The following is a 17,891-nucleotide window of genomic DNA, read 5'->3' as shown; positions in this document are numbered from 1 at the left end:
AACACAGAAGAGCTTGCTTCCAAGTGGAAAATATATGTATTGATCGACATTGGGTCTCCATGGGTACGACCCTAGCAGTGGGTGCTTAGTGATTCCAGAGATAGCACATTTCACCCTTCCCAGCACATTGAGGAAACCTGTACTGTATGTGCCAAAACCAAGTAACTCACCTTTCAATTCCATTCTCTACAAGCTCTGTGAAGTACCCTTGTATCATGAAGACTCCAGGAAATCCCTTTTATCTTAACAGGTACTACAGACCTGCCCACTTTCAAAATGCCTTGAATAATCAGACCACACATCATGACCACTGCCTCTGACACTGTGACCGAAGCCACCATCATCTTTCCTGCAGTCTCCTCCGAACTTCTCCCTTCCTGTACACTCCTCTATGTGGCCCCTTTTAACACAGCATTTCCAATAAATCAGCTTGTTGTACTTCTCTGTTCAGAACCTCTTGATGGTTTCCCAGAATCAAAGCCTGGGACCTCACATTCACTGTGATGTGTGCTGTGTGTGTGCGCTGTGTCCTCACTCCTTTCTCACCTTGTCCTTCTCTGGCCTTCTTCCTCTTCCTGGAATAATCCAAGCACATTCCCGTTCCCGTGGCCTGGAACTCTCTTCCTGGCTTCAGGGACCACAGAGCTTGCATCCTCGTGTTTTGCATTCTCCTGCCTCCATGTCATCTTATGGGGAGGCCTTCCCTGGCTGCACTCACACCACCATCCCGGTGCTGCCTCCTTGGCTTGGTGTCTCTCTGCAGCGCTTAGCTCCATTTTAGCAGCTACTTTTGCCATGTGTTTGGGAGTTGTCTGGCTCTCCCTGGCTCCAGGAGATCCTGTAGACAACACACTCACCTTTGGATTCCCAGCACCCAGTGCTTTGTGCATAGTATGTGCTCAATATATGTATGTATTCAAAGCATACAAAATCTTTCTCTAAATGTGTTGCCAGTTTTTGGTCTGCGTTGTTAAACTGAGCTATTGTAAAATAGGACCTATCTTATTTTCATTATTGCACTTATGGCTTTTTCTATACAGTACCTGGTACACAGTAAATATTTGAAAATTCTAAGGAAACAAACAAAATAAAGTGTTGACAGAATGAGCAGATATCTTTGTAGCCAAGTGGACATCATCCCAAGGCTGTCTGCAGCAGTTATAGCAGGGCCTCCACAGTGAGTTCAGCAGTGTGCCTCTGCACGGCACCCCCAGTGACATGCTGGACGGGAGGCTGGGCCATTTCAGTGTTTAGCCCATTAGTCTTGGGATGCCTGCCAAGCTGCAAGCATTTCACAATGAAAATGGCATAGAAAATATTATGACTGATAGGAAACAAATTGCCATAGAGTGCAAAACACAAAGTGCTAAGCAGCAGAATTTATTAACAGCTGAATTAGAAATATACTTCCCTGAAATCAGAATACCCTAATACTTTGAAGGGAAAGACATTCCCAAGTCACTTGTAGGTTTTTAATTTTATTTTGTACCATTGAGTTCCATTGCTCTTCATTTAAAATGAGCCCCCTGTATACTGGCTTTTTGTTCATTTAACACCAGGCCAGACCTCTCTGAGTGTTGAATGCTGCTTAGAAATGTTCCTTGCTTTGAGACAAATAGGTATATACTTTTTTTTTTTTTTAAATTGTTGTTTGTTGAAAGGCACATTTTATAGAGAGTGGGAGAGACAGAATGATTTAACCACTGGTTCTCTTCCTAAATGGCTGCAACAGCTAGAGCTGAACCAGTATGAAGCCAGGAGCCAGGAACTTCTTCCAGGTCTCCCATGGTGGTGCAAGGCCCCCAAGATTTGGGCTGTCTTCCACTGCTTTCCCAACAGACAGGGAGCTGAATGGGAAATGGAACAACTGGGACTGCTGACTCAGATGGCTTACTGAATCTAGCAGGTGGAGTATTTGCCAATTGAGCCATCATGCCGCCCTACAAAGGGTAGACTCTTTATATTAGAATTTAAACTAGGCAGAAAATAAAGCTGAATCTCCAGAGAGCCTGGCATTCCTTCATCTTCCAGCCATCAATAAAGGCCTGGCAAGTTGGCACTTTCTATCTGAAATGCCTTTCCAAATGCTTATTAAATGACATCATCATAATTTGTGCCCACGGAGTAATTTATAGATTTCAAGAAATATAGTATGTGACCAGACAACTACTAATATAACTTCATGACTGTATAGTTCCTGGAAAAAATCTAATGGGATTAAATGAAAAGAAACTTCTAACATATTTGAAAATCTGCCAACAGCTGCTGCAAATTACTGTGTGATAGCTGATGTTCCACATGTACCTGTCCAAACTAGGCAGTGAACTCACTGCTTTGACACAATAAGTTAATATCAAATTATGTAGTGGCCAGTTATCCTTTAAAATAATTTTCTCTTCTTAAAGAAAAAAAAATCTGACAAATGCTACACAACATTTTAATGTATCAGGCACTAATCTAATTGGTTTATAAATAGTAAAACAGGGCAATTAGGCTGGTGGTTTTCTCTGTGACATTTTCTTTGAGGATAGTGCTAAAATAAGCCAAGTGCTATTTATTCTCCTTACCATAAAATAAAAAATTTCCTGGAGCTTGGAACACAGTAGGAATAAAATTCAGATAGTACCAGAGGTTCCATGGAAGATTTTGGATAACTTAGGGTCATCAGGAAGGGTCGAGGGTTTCATGTGGCCTTAATAAAGACAATGGTCGGGGTGCCCACATGCTGAGTCTGAGGGCCTGGGTCTGGGTTGCGGCTTTGCCTCAGCTTCTTGTTGGTGTGTCCTCTGGGTAGAACAGGTGATGGTTCAAGTTCTTGTGTCTCTGCCACCCATGTGGGAGACCGTGGGCAAGCTCCTGACTCTCAGGTTTGACCACGGCTGGGTATTGCAGGCGTTTGGGATGTCAACTGGAGAAGATCTCTTGTCTTTGTGTCTCTCAAATCATCACCATCATCATCTTCATCATCATCTCCTGAGCAGTATGGAATGTCTTAAAGATTATTGAACTCAACATTGTTTTACTGATGTCTGCATTTGCTTTGGGAAAACTGGAAATAATGTAGCTACCTAAAGAAAATTATCTTCAAATTCACTGTCTAGAAATAACCAGCCAATCTTTTTTTTTAATATATGTTTTTATTTTTTATTTTTGATGATTTTACATAGTTGATTGGGCTGGGAAGGATCGAGGATTAGGGAAAAGTGAGTGAGACCGTTGTTTCCCATTTTTTTTTCCTTTCTCCTGCATCGGGGGAAGGGGAGAGGTGAGAGGACCGGAGCCTAGCCTCCCAGCTGCTTCAGTGCCCAGGGAAGGGAACAGCTACCCGATGTCTTCCCGGGCTCCCTGATGTGGAGCATGCTCTGTGGGTTCTGCTTAAGTGATTTTGATAGTTCTGAAATGTAGCCAATCTTTTTTTTTTTATGAGAATATTTATATCTGTATAGATTTTCCTTTTATGAAAGCAAGATTTTTTTTATCTGTCTTGTTACCAGTTTTCTTGTATGACCGTAGTTTGGTACTTATGTTTTTAAGAAAGCAATATAAAAATCTTAATGTTTGCTACCTCATTAAAGTATCGTATGAATATGTCTTTTACCCATCTAATCCCCTTTTGAGATGACTAAAGGTTTGGAATTTTACTTCTTTATTTATGATTTATTTATTTGAAAGAGTTACAGGAACAAAGAGATGGAGGGAGAGGGGGGAAGGTGGAAAGGGAAAGAAGAGAAGAGAAGAGAAGAGGAGAGAAGAGGAGAGGAGAGAGAGATTGATCAATCTCAGTTGATCCTCCATCTACTGGCTCACTCCTCAGGTGGCCATAATGGCCATGCCAGGGTTGAGCCAGGCTGAAGCCAGGAGCCAAGAGATTCATCTGGGTCTCCCACCTGGATTGCAGGGTTCCAACCACTTGGCTCATTTTTCACTGCTTTCTTTGACTATTAGTGAGCTGGATCAGAAGTGGAGCAGCTGGGACACAAACTGGTGCTCAAATGGGCTACCAACATTGCAGATGGTAGCTTAATGTACTGTGCCACTCCCCCTCTTTAAAAAATGTATTTATTTCAAAGTTACAGAGTTTTCAATTTTAATTATGATAATTAACAGTATGATGGATATTCTCAGGATATTATTGTGTTTTTCTGATTATTTCCTTTAATACATTTTTAGAATAGCTGTAGCAAAAGGTGTAGGACTTTTATATTTGGCCTAACTAACCTTATGCAAAGTTAATACTTCTAGAATGTGTAACTTTGCTCTCCCCCACAGTGTGCGTTATAAAATTTTATTTGTAAATTTAATAGAACCCAGTGAACTACAATTTACTACAAATTGTGTAGTGGATCTTTTCTGACTTTGGTGCAATTTTTTTCTCTATATTTTCAGAGCCTGCTCTATCATTGTACATGTACATTTTTTGATTGAAATATGTATACACACACTTATATAGTTTTAATCAGTATCAATTTCTAATTACTCTGTGTTAAGAATATTAAGCCCATTTTTGTTATATGGTTTTAAACTATTTGCTAGTTACTATTTGCCTTTTGAGAATCTGTAAGAATAATATACATACTATAAAATACACCTATTGACATCATACACTTTTTGGCTTTTTGGGGGAGTTACAGTTGTGCAGCTATCTTCACAGTAGTTTTTTTTTTTAAAAGATTTATTTGAAAGAGAGAATGACACCAGAGGAGATAGAGATACAGAGATGCTAAGAGAGAAATATCTTTCATCCACTGGTTCACACCTAAACTACCCACAGCATCTGGTGATGTGCCAGGCTGAAGCAAGGATTCCGGAACACCATCTAGCTCTTCCACATGGGTGTCAGAGACTCAACCCTGGTGCCCTCTTTTGCTGCTTCCCCAAACATTGGAGGGCAGAAGCTGTAGACTTCAGCAGTGTAGCGCATCTCTCCACTGTGAGGTCCTTGAGAGTCTTTTGAAAGTATTTTTAGCTCCCACAACCTATCCCATCCTTTGGGTTCATCCTTTCTTCCTGCCACCAGTGTGTTTCCTGTGTATCTGAAGGCTTTTGTTTGTTTAGTGCCTGAGCACTTACATGGAGCCAAGTGCTTGGGGTGGAACGAGGAATAACATTGCCAGTTTCCTCCTGGGAGTTTGCAATGCTGTAAGACAGATTATTAAATAATAATTGAAAGAAAAGGATAGGTACAAGTTGATGGGCGCCATGACAGGTAAGTAAGATGTATGACGAATGAAGGTATCTGTTTGAGGGGGGAGATGTGGGGAAGGTTTCCTAAGCGAATGATAGCAAAGGTGACTTGGAGGATGGGAGGATGAGCGGGGGTAGAGGTTGGAAGGGGGAGGTGCTGAAATGTAGGACCCTTAAGGACGCCAGCAGGAAGCTAGGAAAGCAGGAAAGGTGCACGAGGTCCCAGGGAGCAAGCGGTCCCATGACTGTAGCAGTCTCTGTCCATCCAGGAATTCTGCAGCCGCGGATTCAAGGAGTGACACGTCCAAAATGTTCATGAAAATCATTGCTTCTGCACTAAGCGTGCATAGACTTTTCTGTCTTGTCACTGTTTCCCACACCATATAACACAACATCTGTAGCTAGCATTCATACTGTACAAGGAAGGTGTTGTGAGTAGTACAGAGATGAGTATGTACGAATATCAGATCATTTTATGGAAGGGACTCAGCATCCGTGGATTTTTGTGTTTAGGAATGTACTAGAACCAGTCTCCTCTGGATACGGAGGGGTGACTGTACTTCCCCATGTCATTATTACGTTTTTTGATGTCAAGATACTTATATTTGACATTCCCATGATTATGTGAATTTCCCAAGTCTGTAGGGTTGTAACATTTGTGTGTTAGGTGTATGTAACCTAATCCTGAGCCTCAGTGTGTATAGAACAAGAGCAGCAGGTGGCAGCATTGTGGTATAGTTGGTTAAGTGACCTCCTGTGATGCCAGCATCCCATATGGGTGCCAGTTTGAGGTTTGGCTATTCCACTTAGGATCCAACTCCCTGCTAATGCACTTGGGAAAGCAGGTAGAAGATGGTCCAACTGTTTGAGGAACAGTTGGCTTTGGCCTGGCCTATCTCTGGTCATGGTGGCCACTGGGGAATAAACCAATGGACAGAAGAGCTGTTTTTTTCTGTGTCTCTCCATAACTCTGTTTTTCAACTAACTAACTAACTAACTAACTAACTAACTAACTAACTAAGAAAATAAATAAATATTATCTCCTTCCCCCAAAAATTCAAGAGCAAGAAGATGGAGTGGGATGGTGTTTCTGCCCTTGTGCACAGTCTATTTGTGGTCTTCTCCCCTCATTCACAGAGGGAGTATGTTCTAAAAAGAAGTTCATGTTTCAGTTTTCCTTAATGTTTTATACTAAAGACCTCTTAAAGAACAGCAGGATTTTAAGAAAATGCGTGGGAAATGTCTATCTACATTGGGCACCCTGATGCCTCAGGGCCTTGGTGATCAGGTAATCATCACACACTGCTTCTGACTAGCAGGTGTTTGGTCTCCACTTATGGGACTGCACTGCTGTCTTCATGGGTGGTATAAAGTGAACCTATGGCACTACCATTTTGTACTGTATTTGGGATGGAATTAGTAGGCACAGTTCCAGGTCCTTCATGGGCCTCTGCTGGTCTCAGTGGTGGTCTACGATTGCGTGCCGCATGGCTCTGCCCTTTGTCTCCCTAAGTTCATGATCACACGCCTCAGATAGGTACTCTGAGCAGCAGGACAGTGCTATGATGCCTGTATAGTGAACTCATTTTCTCACCTTCAGACTTGACTAATTCATTTTTCTCTTATGCACTTAGTCGCATTTCCTACACCTCTTCCAGTTTCTACCCTTTGGATCAGCCAGAGTTTTTGCACAGCAATATTTCTTCTTTGTTTTGCATACCATTTGTGGGTTGGCAGAGAATCGCCCATTGAAGTAATTCAGAGGATCTGGGCAGCCATCAGCTGGTCACTGTACCAACAGGAAACAGTGTACCACAGGGTCTTAACACTGGCTACTAGGTATTCTGGGATAGGAGCACCAGCCATCACTTTTCACTGAACAAAAATTCTCACATGCTCTTTCTGTCATGAGACAACTAGGAAGTGTAATTGGGCCACAGAAACCTGGGTGGTAAGGGAAGAATGTGGAGCTGTTTTGCAAAGAACTCCAATGACTAGCACACATTCCTAGCTACTGATTCACTTTGCACTTCACTGAGAAAATGGAAGTGCTCCCCAACCATGAAACAAACAAATGAACAAACAAAAAGAAAAGCCATGGTACTTACTCATCTGCCCCTCGTGAGATTTAGCACTCTATCTGAATTTAGGTTTTTCGCCTTTCAACTTATTCCACATGTCCAAATATTTTTGATTACGTACTCTTGTCAGTAAAAATCTTAAGCACATATAATAGAGTTTCCTAAGTGTTCAACAACTAGCTCTCAAGGGGAAAAAAAAACCTCAGCTCTGATGTTTAGTTCCTTGATTTCTGCAGTGTAAATATTTCAGGCTGCCAGCTTGGTATTCCCGAATGTGAACTTGGGAAGAGATGTATACAGTAGGCTCCCATGAGCAGATACAAAGAGATTCCAGCACATACCGTAGTTATTTGTATAGATGTAAATACCTAAGTGGTACTTATGTCTGTTTTAGAACTTCTCATACTAACCATGTATATATTTTCATTGGTATATGTACATATTTTAGTGGAGTTTGATTTACTTCTTTTAGATTAAAAATAAGATACTTGTACTTTCGCCTACCCTCAGATCCACCCCCACCTTCATTCCCAGCCCCAGGCCAACTCTAATGGACTGCCTAACAAATCCCTGCATGCCTCACTTGGGAGAGTGCTGCTATGGGCACTCAGGGACTCGGTGCCTTTATTTATACACCTGCTTTTCTGCATCATCAACTTCTTCCTCTCATCTTGTTCCCACGAGTGTGCTGACAAATTCTCATGTACTCCAATGTCTTCCATCATTAAAGAGCGTCCCTTCAGCTAGGATTCTTCTGTATGGACAGCTACGTTTTCCCATTCCCCTTCCTAGCATGAGTACTCGGAGGCATCTGTACGTGGCAGCTCCATTCCCTTTCCCCCTTTTGTTTTTCAGCTGAAGTCTGACTCCCATCCTGGCCACTCTGTCACTGTCATCAGAGATTTGCATGCTCACAAATCTAGTGGCTGATCCCTGTCCTTATCTCACGTGACCTTAGTGGCAGCTGCTGTAATTGACTGCTCATTCTTCTTGAAATACTCTTTTCTTAGGCTTTCTTTGTAGCTTATGCTTTAATGCACCCCTCTGATTTTCTACTGGGCTTTCTTTCCTGAGGCTTCTTTGAGCACTGGGGAACTAGCTTTAGTCCCCTTGTGTATTTGCATTGTCTTCCTAGGTGAGCTTGTCCATTTCTAGGCATTTGAAAATCACAACTCCCCCTCCAGTTCCCTAGGCCTGTTTTCATTTTTAAGCTGTGTATATCCAGTTACTCCTTTCTCTTTTTATCTGGAGATTTCACAGGTTTTTTAACGGCTATAGCTCTGTGATAGAATTCTTCGTTTTTCCCTACTCCCTTCTCCCTTCTCTGCTGTTCCTTGTTCTGCCCCATCTTCTTTATATCACTTCTCCCCCACCCCCCAAAAAAAGGAGTTGTGTTTATTCAGTTATGAAATCCAGAAATATGGGGTCATCGTTAACTTATGTCCTCTCTCACATATATTCCATAAGCACATCCTTTTGTTCTCCCTATAAAATATGTACTTTTGGGGGCCACTTACCTTTTTCTGCCTCCATCCAGGATATTATTGCTTTTTCCTTGGACAGTTACAATAGCCTTTAATAGTACTTTCCTCATTCACATTTGTCTCATTGTAATCCATGCTCAGTCTTATAAGTAAGAGTAATATTCATAAAATGTAAATCAAACTATTCTTCTCCTTTTGAAATCTTCCAGTGTGGTTAGATTCAATTCCAGGCTCCTTCCTGTGACACCCAAGGCTCTGGGTTTCACCCTCTGCCGTCCTCTTCACCCTCATCATGTGTCATCCTGGCCTTTGGGGTCTGGGTGCTGGAACAGGCTGATATCTTTCCTTACTGCATTTCATTTTTTATTTCTCCTCCTGGGAAACCACTTTGTCTAGCTCGTCACATGGCTGGCTGCTGGCTTCTTTTCCTGAAGCTCCTGCTTAAATGTCATCTCCTGCCCGAGTCCTGCCTACTGATTTATTTTTGTCCTACTGTTTAGCACATTTAGGAATTGCTTTTCCTTACTTGACTTAGTAGATAGCTCTCTGAGGCAAGGCACCTTGTTTCTCTCTCTGTGATCTTTGATAAGTGTTCAATAAACAGATGTTGAGGGGGAAAGATACATGAGAGAATCAATGACCAAGGCCTGTTCATCATATAAATGGTAATTATTGAAAAATAACCATGATCAGAGGAAGCCAGGTTGACATATTGTTCTATCCAGTTCCTTCCTTTAGGTCACAGCATAAAGCTGAGGAGACAAATCGTATTAAATTTGATAGGAGTAAATGTAAACTCTTATGCTGTGGGTTTTTTTTTTTTTGCCATTCTGTGCAGAACCAGGTTATTGTGTCTTGACATCAATTCATATATTAAGTCCTGAGAAGTCAGAGTGGCAGCAGACCTCTGCTGCATCAGTGTCTAATCACACCAGGAGAATCATTCCAGCCTTCTGGATTTATAACAGTGTCTCATCTGTCCACCCACCGGACCCACCCATCCATCCATCCATCCATCCATCCATTTATTAACTCACCCACCACCCATCCATTCATCCAAACTCCCATCTATACTTCTATCCACCCACCTATCCACCCATATACCCATTTATCCATTGTATGAAACAGCCAACATTTACTGAGTGTATTCTGGGCACTAGAATTATGGTCACGGACAAAATTGTTATGCTTCCTCTCTGTTCATGGATCTTAGTGTCTAAGCTGATTTTAAGAGAGAAGTGAGTTTTCTTCCAGTAAAGGTGTTGAGGTCGAAACTTGGTCATTTATTCAGAGACAGGGCAATCTAGAAATCTCATTCTAGATCCAACTAGATTTTGGAGTGCAGTGGCTTCAAATTCTAGCTTTGTTTAGTTGTGTGATTTTGGGCAAGTTGGTTTTTTTTTTTTTTTTTTTAGATTTCATTTATTTTTTCTTGGAAAGTCAGATATATAGAAAGGAAAAGATGGAGAGGAAGAACTTCCATCCACTAATTCACTCCCCTAGTGGCCATGATGGTTAGAAATGAGCTGATCTGAAACCAGGAGTCAGGAGTTTTTTACAGGTATCCCACGTGGATGCAGAGTCCTAAGCCTTTGGGTTGTCCTCTGCTGCTTTCCCAGGCCACAAGCAGGGAGCCGAATGGGAAGTGGAGATGCCAGATTCAGAACCCATACCTGTAAGTGATCCTCGTGCATGTAAAGCGAGGACTTTAGTCACTAGGTTACTGTGCCAGACTCTGGGCAAGTTTTAAAACTGTGCTTCAGTAGTCCAGTCACTAAACTGGAAATATTACTATGGATGAAGTTGTGTTAAATGAATTAATACACATAAATCATTATTTTTAAAAATATGTACTGATTTATTTGAAAGGCAGAATTACAGACAGAGGGAGAAAGGCAAAGAGAAAGAGAGAGAAAAAGAGAGAGAGAGAGAGAGAAAGATATCAATCTTCCATCACTGGTTCACTTCCCAAATGGCCACAATAGTCAGAGCTGGACCAGTCTAAAGCTGGGAGCCAGGAACTTTCTCTGGGTCTTTCATGTGGGTTCAGGAGTCCCAACACTTGAGCCATCTTCCACTGCTTTCCCAGGCACATTAGCAGGGAGCTAGATTAGAAGTAGAGCAGCCAGAACTCAAAATGATGCTCATATAGGATGCCACTGCTGCAGACAGCGGCCTTACCTTCTATGCCACAACACTAGCCTCACATAAATCATTTAGAACCATACCTGGTATACAGTAGGGAAATAGGTGGTAGGCAAAAGGCTAAGAGAGAGACGGTGGTTGGGGCAATATGGTCATAGAGGAAGACTGGGAGAGCAGTTTCCAAGGTATTATTGATTCTTCTGTATACTATGCATTGTTAATAGTTCAACTTGAACTTGAAAATCTTGACTTGGGAACTTTGTGCCATTTATTTGTTTAGTCTTCTCCTTTAGGATAGGGAGATAAGAATCCCATCCAGAAATGTTGTTGGATAGTCCAACTCCCACCTCCCGCCACCGCAGCTTACAAAAACTCACACCTTTGGAGCTAATAAAATTGCAGCTCTTCATAAACATGTATCTTTGTTTTGATTTTGTTCTAGTGGCAGCTGAAATACCCCAAACTAGTTTTCCGGGAAGGCGGCAGCATGCCCGAGGAGCTCCATAAAGAAGTCCAGGAAGCCTTTCTCGCGCTACACAAGCATGGCTGCTTATTTCGGGACCTGGTGAGGATCCAAGGCAAAGATATACTCACTCCAGTCTCTCGCATCCTCATTGGTGATCCAGGCCACACCTACAAGTACCTGAACACCAGGCTGTTCACAGTACCCTGGCCGGTGACGGATTCTACTGTAAACTACACTGATGCAGAAATAAGCGCTGCTTGTCAAACCTTCCTCAAGCTCAATGATTATCTGCAAATCGAAACCATTCAGGCTTTGGAGGAACTGGCCATCAGAGAGAAGGAGAATGAAGATGTCGTGCCATTGTGCATATCAGAATTCCCCAGGATGGGCCTGGGGTCATCTGATGATGGCCAAGATGAAGTGGACATGAAGAGCAGAGCAGCGTACAACTTGACTTTACTGAATTTCATGGATCCACAGAAAATGCCTTACCTGAAGGAGGAGCCTTATTTTGGCATGGGGAAGATGGCAGTGAGCTGGCATCATGATGACAATTTGGTGGACAGGTCAGCGGTGGCAGTGTACAACTACAGCTGTGAAGGTACAGTCTACCCTGGGCAAAAGCAGCCTTGCATGTGTCATGACCAAAGTGGTTTAAGCTCTGGAAGCATATACCAGCATATGCATGAGTGAATGCATGCAGGTTTGTGTGTGTGTATGTGTGTGAGATGTGTCCTTTCTTAGGCTTGTCTCATCAGTACATCCGTCGAATATACCTCTTTCCTATGCAGCTGGGCTCAATGTCTCATTGTTACACTGTACTCAGAGTTTTTTCACGGGTAAGCACTACTGTCATTTTGTCTTTGCCATGCCCAGGAGAGCAGCTCCTTGCTTTCCTAACAGCCAACTGCCTTCCTCTAAAGCTCAGAGGAGATTGTATGGCTGCTATAATTAACTTGCTGATCAAGGGATGGGAAAACAAAAATCTGTCAAATCTTCCTCGGTTCTCACAGGTGCACACTTCCAGTCTTGCCAAAATATTTTATTATGGTTGACTTCACCATCTTGATGGGTGTGATTTGTCAAATATGGACTTGTTCTTGGCTTCATACCATTTTGACTGCTGTCGCTCCTGGCCAGAAGCGGTGGAGCTGGCTTATGGGAGCAGATAGTCTCCACGTGCAGAAAATGCGGTAGTCCTCCCTTCCCAGTTCTGCAGTTTTACACTGGAGAGGGTTGTTCTGGTTTACTTATTCTGCCATGGTCTAAACTTGAAACCGATCACAGGCTGCGCTTTATGGCCTTCCACAAGTTCCTCCTCTCTTCTGTTGTGTGTTTAGGGTCCTCCCCCTTACCCCGGAATTGGATTACAAAAAAGGCAGGTGAACATACAGAGGACAGTATGACCATTGCTTTCTTCTTTGCCTAATTATTTGACAAATGAATGCTAAACATAATGTTACTTCTTCTGTCAGTTTTTATTAAAAGATGTTTGGAGATTCTGAGCTTTAGATAGCCTACCAGAGAACAAACTGGAACTTTGTTTAGAGGTCGTATGTTTTCTGACAAGTCTGGTTGCTGGATGGTATTTGATAAAAGTGTTAGTACTTTTTTGTTATTGTTGTCACTATTTATTAAAACGACATCTGGAAAAGCTACTTAAGGTTAAAAAAAGGTCTCATGGTGCTCCATAAATTTCTTGTAATTCCCAACACTTCAAGATTTCTCCAGGATAGATTGCATCTTTTCTAACTCTACCTTATGTCTTCCACCTACAACAAGGAGCGCTTTAGCAGTTGGAAATGTCACCTGTTTCTTTGGCATCTCAAATAAAGATGCTGACCTAAGAAAATCCCTTGAAGGATTCAGTGCTGTCCTAATGGAAAGAGCCGAGATCTTCTGATCTTCAATCCGGCTTTGCCAGGGACTTAAGAACTATCGCATCCAAGAACTCCGATGTAATGAACAATGGAGTTTGTCAAGTTCTTTCTAAAGAAGGTCACTCTCAGAAACCGAAGCAGTGGTATGTGATAGCACAAGCTGCTACAAAGGTGCCTTTGTGCTCCCACTTAACTCTCAGCCCTACCGTTAATAGTCCTATTGTACTCTCTTCTTGTGGGCAAGGGAGTAGTTTTTGAAACCTAGAATATCTTTCCAAGAGGAATTTAGATTTTTAATGAATAGTTTCTGTGGTTGAAAGTAGTCAAGACTGATAAAGTATACAAGTATAAATTAAATGTAGGAATGTTTATACTTTCGGTTCTCACCTGCAACGGGGAAATTGCAGATTTTAAATGTATAAGGGCATTGTAAATCCTTTTGTTCTATTAACCCCTGACAGTCGCAGAGCTCCATCTAATAATAACAATAGTAGAGGCTATCATTTATTAGCAGCTATTAGGCGCCAGGCACTGTTATACACATTGTACGTGGCTAACCCATTTTATATTTTACACAGTCACCCAGCAAATGAAATAGAATTGAAGTGCCTACGGATGAGGAAATCAAGGCACAGGTGCTTCCCTTGTTAATGGTTGTACAATCACAGTAAAAATTAGCAAAGCTAGCATTTAAACCTAGACACTTGGCTTCAGGATATTAATGCCACGGTTTTAGGTAGCTCCTATCCTCGTAGTGTAGCTGAATTTGCAGATTTGGGTTTTGTACATGTTTCTTTTGTTGAAAGGTGAAGGGAATGTCCTACTTGCTCCTTCTTGCACGTTCTGATAGTTTTCCTTTTCCTTTCAACTTTTCTTCTCCTTCAAGTTTGTTAGAACTTTCTAGAACGTACTCTCAAATGATGGGAATGTATTACACGAGCTTATTATGAGAAATGAAAACTTTCTCTAGGGCTCTAGCTGTGTGTGTGGTTTTTGGATCAGATGGCGTACAAAGCATGTACCCTGATGTTTTCTGATGAGTGCATTTTTTCCTGGTGGTTTCTTCTGAGTGACAAGTGATGCATTCAGTTCTCTGGCCCCCCCTTACAATCTTGCCAGGACTGTGGTCAAGCATGAAGAGAGGGCATTTTGGTTAGAATCATGGTGGGGACTGGAAAGACTGAAGGAGGAGGGGGGTCACAAAAAGTTGAAGCCTAAGAGAATTGGATTATTTTCCGTGTTGTTTGAACCGTTTCGTTGGCGGTTGGTAAGGAAAGTTCAATTGTCTGTTCTAGACGTTTCGGGATGCCAAAGGTAAATGAGATGCTCTTGTGGCCTCAAGAGAATAGATGATAGAAAGTCTGCTCCTGTGATTATAAATATGAAATGATGAAATGTTAGAGCTGGAAGAAGCTTTCGAAATTGCCTACTTCCAGTCTGTCAGTTTACACTTGAAAACACTGAAAGGGGAGGAAAGGAAGTGGATTGCCCAAGGTCATGTGACTGCTGAGTGACAAGAGCAGGGATGTAAGTTGGAGAGTGTTGCTTACCACTGGAGCAGGTCATGTCACTGCGCTGGCAGTTCATATGCAAAAGTGATTGCTTCCTGTTGAAATTAAATTCAGTTGAAGCTTAAGATCTTTCAGGACTTTGCTCTCAGGACCTTTTCCCAGGGAATTCTTGTAGATTTATAATGAGCCAATCATCCCTCTTTGGTTTATTTTCATGTGTAGAAGTCATTGGGAAGTAATTTGTATAGGATACGTGTAATTATATACTAAATTCAATGGCTTTCACACACAGTTCGAGTTAATAGATAGTTCCAGTAGGAAGATTGAAATGGTACAATTTTTAATCAGAAATGGCTTTGGGGAACCGTATGTAAATAGGCAGAGTATTTGATTTTCCTATTCCAGCTTTGCTGGCAATTGCTTGTTACTGCTAGCTATAAGAAATGAATTTTAACAGGGAAAGCATTAAAAATCCACCTCTAATGTGGTTCAATGCCTTGTTCTTTGACTGGAATACCTTCCAAAATAGCAGTTGGACCTTAAGTACTGGATACTGTTTTTGCTTCTTAGTTTGGAAGGAAGCATTTTTCTGTGAGATTGGCTTTATAGAAAAAGCAATCCTGAAGGTGTTTCAGTAATACCAAGTGTTATGGAGTCTTGACATAATTTTCTAGATCTCATGTGAAAGGCGAAGACTCAAAAGGAAGCAATGCTGGTTTGTTTCCTGTTGAGTTCCTGATAGGCCAGAAAAATCAGGACTGTGCAATCTTGAGATGCCAAGATGGCAACTCATATGTTTGATTTATAACAAGTTGTACCTACTTAAGAATGGAAGTTTATTACTGTAATTTTATGTTTATGAGTATGTTTATGTGGAGTCTTCAGAAAATTCATGAAAAATATGTGTTGTATAAAACTGCATGAATTTTTTTTTGATCAAAATAAACTGATTTTTTCAAAGTGTTTAATTTGATCAGGAAGAGGGGAAGATAGAGAAAAAAAAGAATGAATCATTCTTTTGCTGGTTCACTCCCTAATGCCTGTATCAGCCCGGGCCAAGCCACACAAAATCCAGTAGCACAGACCTCCATCCAGGTCTCCCACATGGCAGGGAGCCAAGCACATGAGCTATTACCTGCTGACTCTTAGGATGTGAAAGCAGGAATCTGGATTGGAAGTAGAGCAGCCAGGACTTGAGCTGATGCTCCTGTATGAGCTACAGGGAGCCAAGTGGCAACTGCCCCACAATACTTGTCTCCAGAATAAACAATTTTTAGTTCCACTTGTCACAAGCATTTTGATATTCTCTTGTTCTTTTCCCTCATCACTGAAACAATGAAAATCTAATCACAGCTTGTAGGTTTGGAGCATTCATAATTTAAAAATTTTGTTTTATTTAATGCTTTTCTTAGCTTCCAGCATCCCTTCCTTAAGTCTCTTAGTTCACTTGGTGTATGTTTGTTTTGTTGGGTCATGCTGTTCCTTGTTGGTTTGTTTTTGAAAGATTTATTTATTTTTATTGGAAAGTTAGATTTATAGAGAGAAGGACAGACAGAAAGATCTTCCATCTGCTGGTTTACTCCCCAAGTACCTGCAACAGCCAAAGCTGAGCCGATCCAAACCCAGGAGTCAGGAGCTTCTTCTGGATCTCCCACACAGGTTCAGGGTGCCAAGGATCTGGACCGGCCTCTGTTGCTTTCCCAGGCCACGGGCAGGGAGCTGGATGGGAAGTGGAGCTGCCAGGATAGGAACCAGTGCCCTTATGGGATCCCAGTGCATGCAAGGCAAGGACTTCAGGCTCTAGGCTACCAATCATCTCCTTTCTGTCACCGGATTAGTTGGCATTTTCTAAAAACTGACACAAATGGATTAGTACGTGTGCATTCTAAGGACTATCCGACATCTTTTACTTCTTATCAGTATTCTGAGATTCACTTGTATCAATAACTAATATCTCGGGCCTGGCGGCATGGTCTAGTGGCTAAAGTCCTCGCCTTGAACAAGCCAGGATCCCATATGGGCGCCGGTTCTAATCCCAGCAGCTCCACTTCCCATCTAGCTCCCTGCTTGTGGCCTGGGAAAGCAGTAGAGGACGGCCCAATGCCTTGGGACCCTGCACCTGTGTGGGAGACCTGGAGGAAGTTCCTGGATCCTGGCTTCTGATCGGCCGTTGTGCTCACTTGGGGAGTGAATCAACACAGGGAAGATCTTCCTCTCTGTCTCTTCTCCTCTCTGTATATCTGACTTTCCAATAAATAAATAAATCTTAAAAAAATAACTAATATCTTTTATTGTGACAATGTGTTTTAAATTATGTGTCTGTTAATGACACGGACACATTGTTAGGTGATTACATTGATGTGTAACGATGAGAGAACGTACGGTTGACCCTTGAACTACTGTGCTTGAACCGCACAAGTCCACTGAAGTGCGTATTTTTCTTGAGATCTGTGACCGTTTGAAAATCCTTACATATGATTATAGCCTAGAAATGTGAAAATAACTGAGAAAAAAGTTAGGTTGGTCCAAAAGGTATAAAATATAGGTAGAATAGTTTATTTCATTATTTATTGTCACAGTACATATAAAAATCTATTACAGAAAGTTTGCATTTATCAAAAGTTATACATAAACATGTAATCTCTTGTGTTTCTTGCATAGTTTCGCTGTATAATACATTTGTGTTATACAATATGTTAATCAGATGTTTATATAATAGGTAAAGTTTTATATTGTATATACCTTTTTGGCATTGTATGTTATTGGTTTGGTTTATATTATTATAAGGCAGGTTTTTGGGAAGCGAAGTTATATGTAGATTTCTCATCAGTGGATGTTGAAGTCCTAACCTGTTCAAATGTCAATGGTAGTTACACAAGCCGCAATGGCTACAACACCACCATGCAATAGAATTTTATGGATGGCATTGACTGAAACATCATTTTATGTAGCACATGCCAGTGTAAAATTTACCATTATAACCATCTCTAAGAGTATACTTGAGTGGCATTAAATACATTTATATTGTTTTGCCATCCATTGCAAACATCGTCATTACCTGTCTCCTGAATGTTTTATTAGCTCACACTAAAACTCTGTGCTCATTAAATAATGATTCCCTATTCCTTCATGCCCCACCC

The 17,891-nt window shown here is 41.5% G+C and overlaps 1 protein-coding gene across 3 annotated transcripts in view; it reads left to right on the top strand.

The window, feature by feature from the left end:
• FTO (FTO alpha-ketoglutarate dependent dioxygenase) overlaps positions 1-17,891 on the top strand; it is a 372,891-nt gene that overhangs the window by 99,406 nt on the left and 255,594 nt on the right. For 2 of the 3 annotated variants that reach the window (XM_040982698.1, XM_040982699.1), the window contains exon 3: positions 11,337-11,961. In XM_040982698.1, the coding sequence (XP_040838632.1) occupies positions 11,337-11,961 (625 nt within the window). Of the gene's footprint in view, positions 1-7,147; positions 7,285-11,336; positions 11,962-17,891 lie in introns of those variants that run through there. The other variant, XM_040982700.1, reaches the window with a different exon arrangement.

This window comes from Ochotona curzoniae, unplaced genomic scaffold (assembly GCF_017591425.1).
Source record: "Ochotona curzoniae isolate NIBS_2020 unplaced genomic scaffold, NIBS_Ocur_1.0 contig_3622, whole genome shotgun sequence".
In the NCBI taxonomy this organism is placed as follows: Eukaryota; Metazoa; Chordata; class Mammalia; order Lagomorpha; family Ochotonidae; genus Ochotona; species Ochotona curzoniae.
This window is presented reverse-complemented; position numbering and strand designations above follow the sequence as displayed.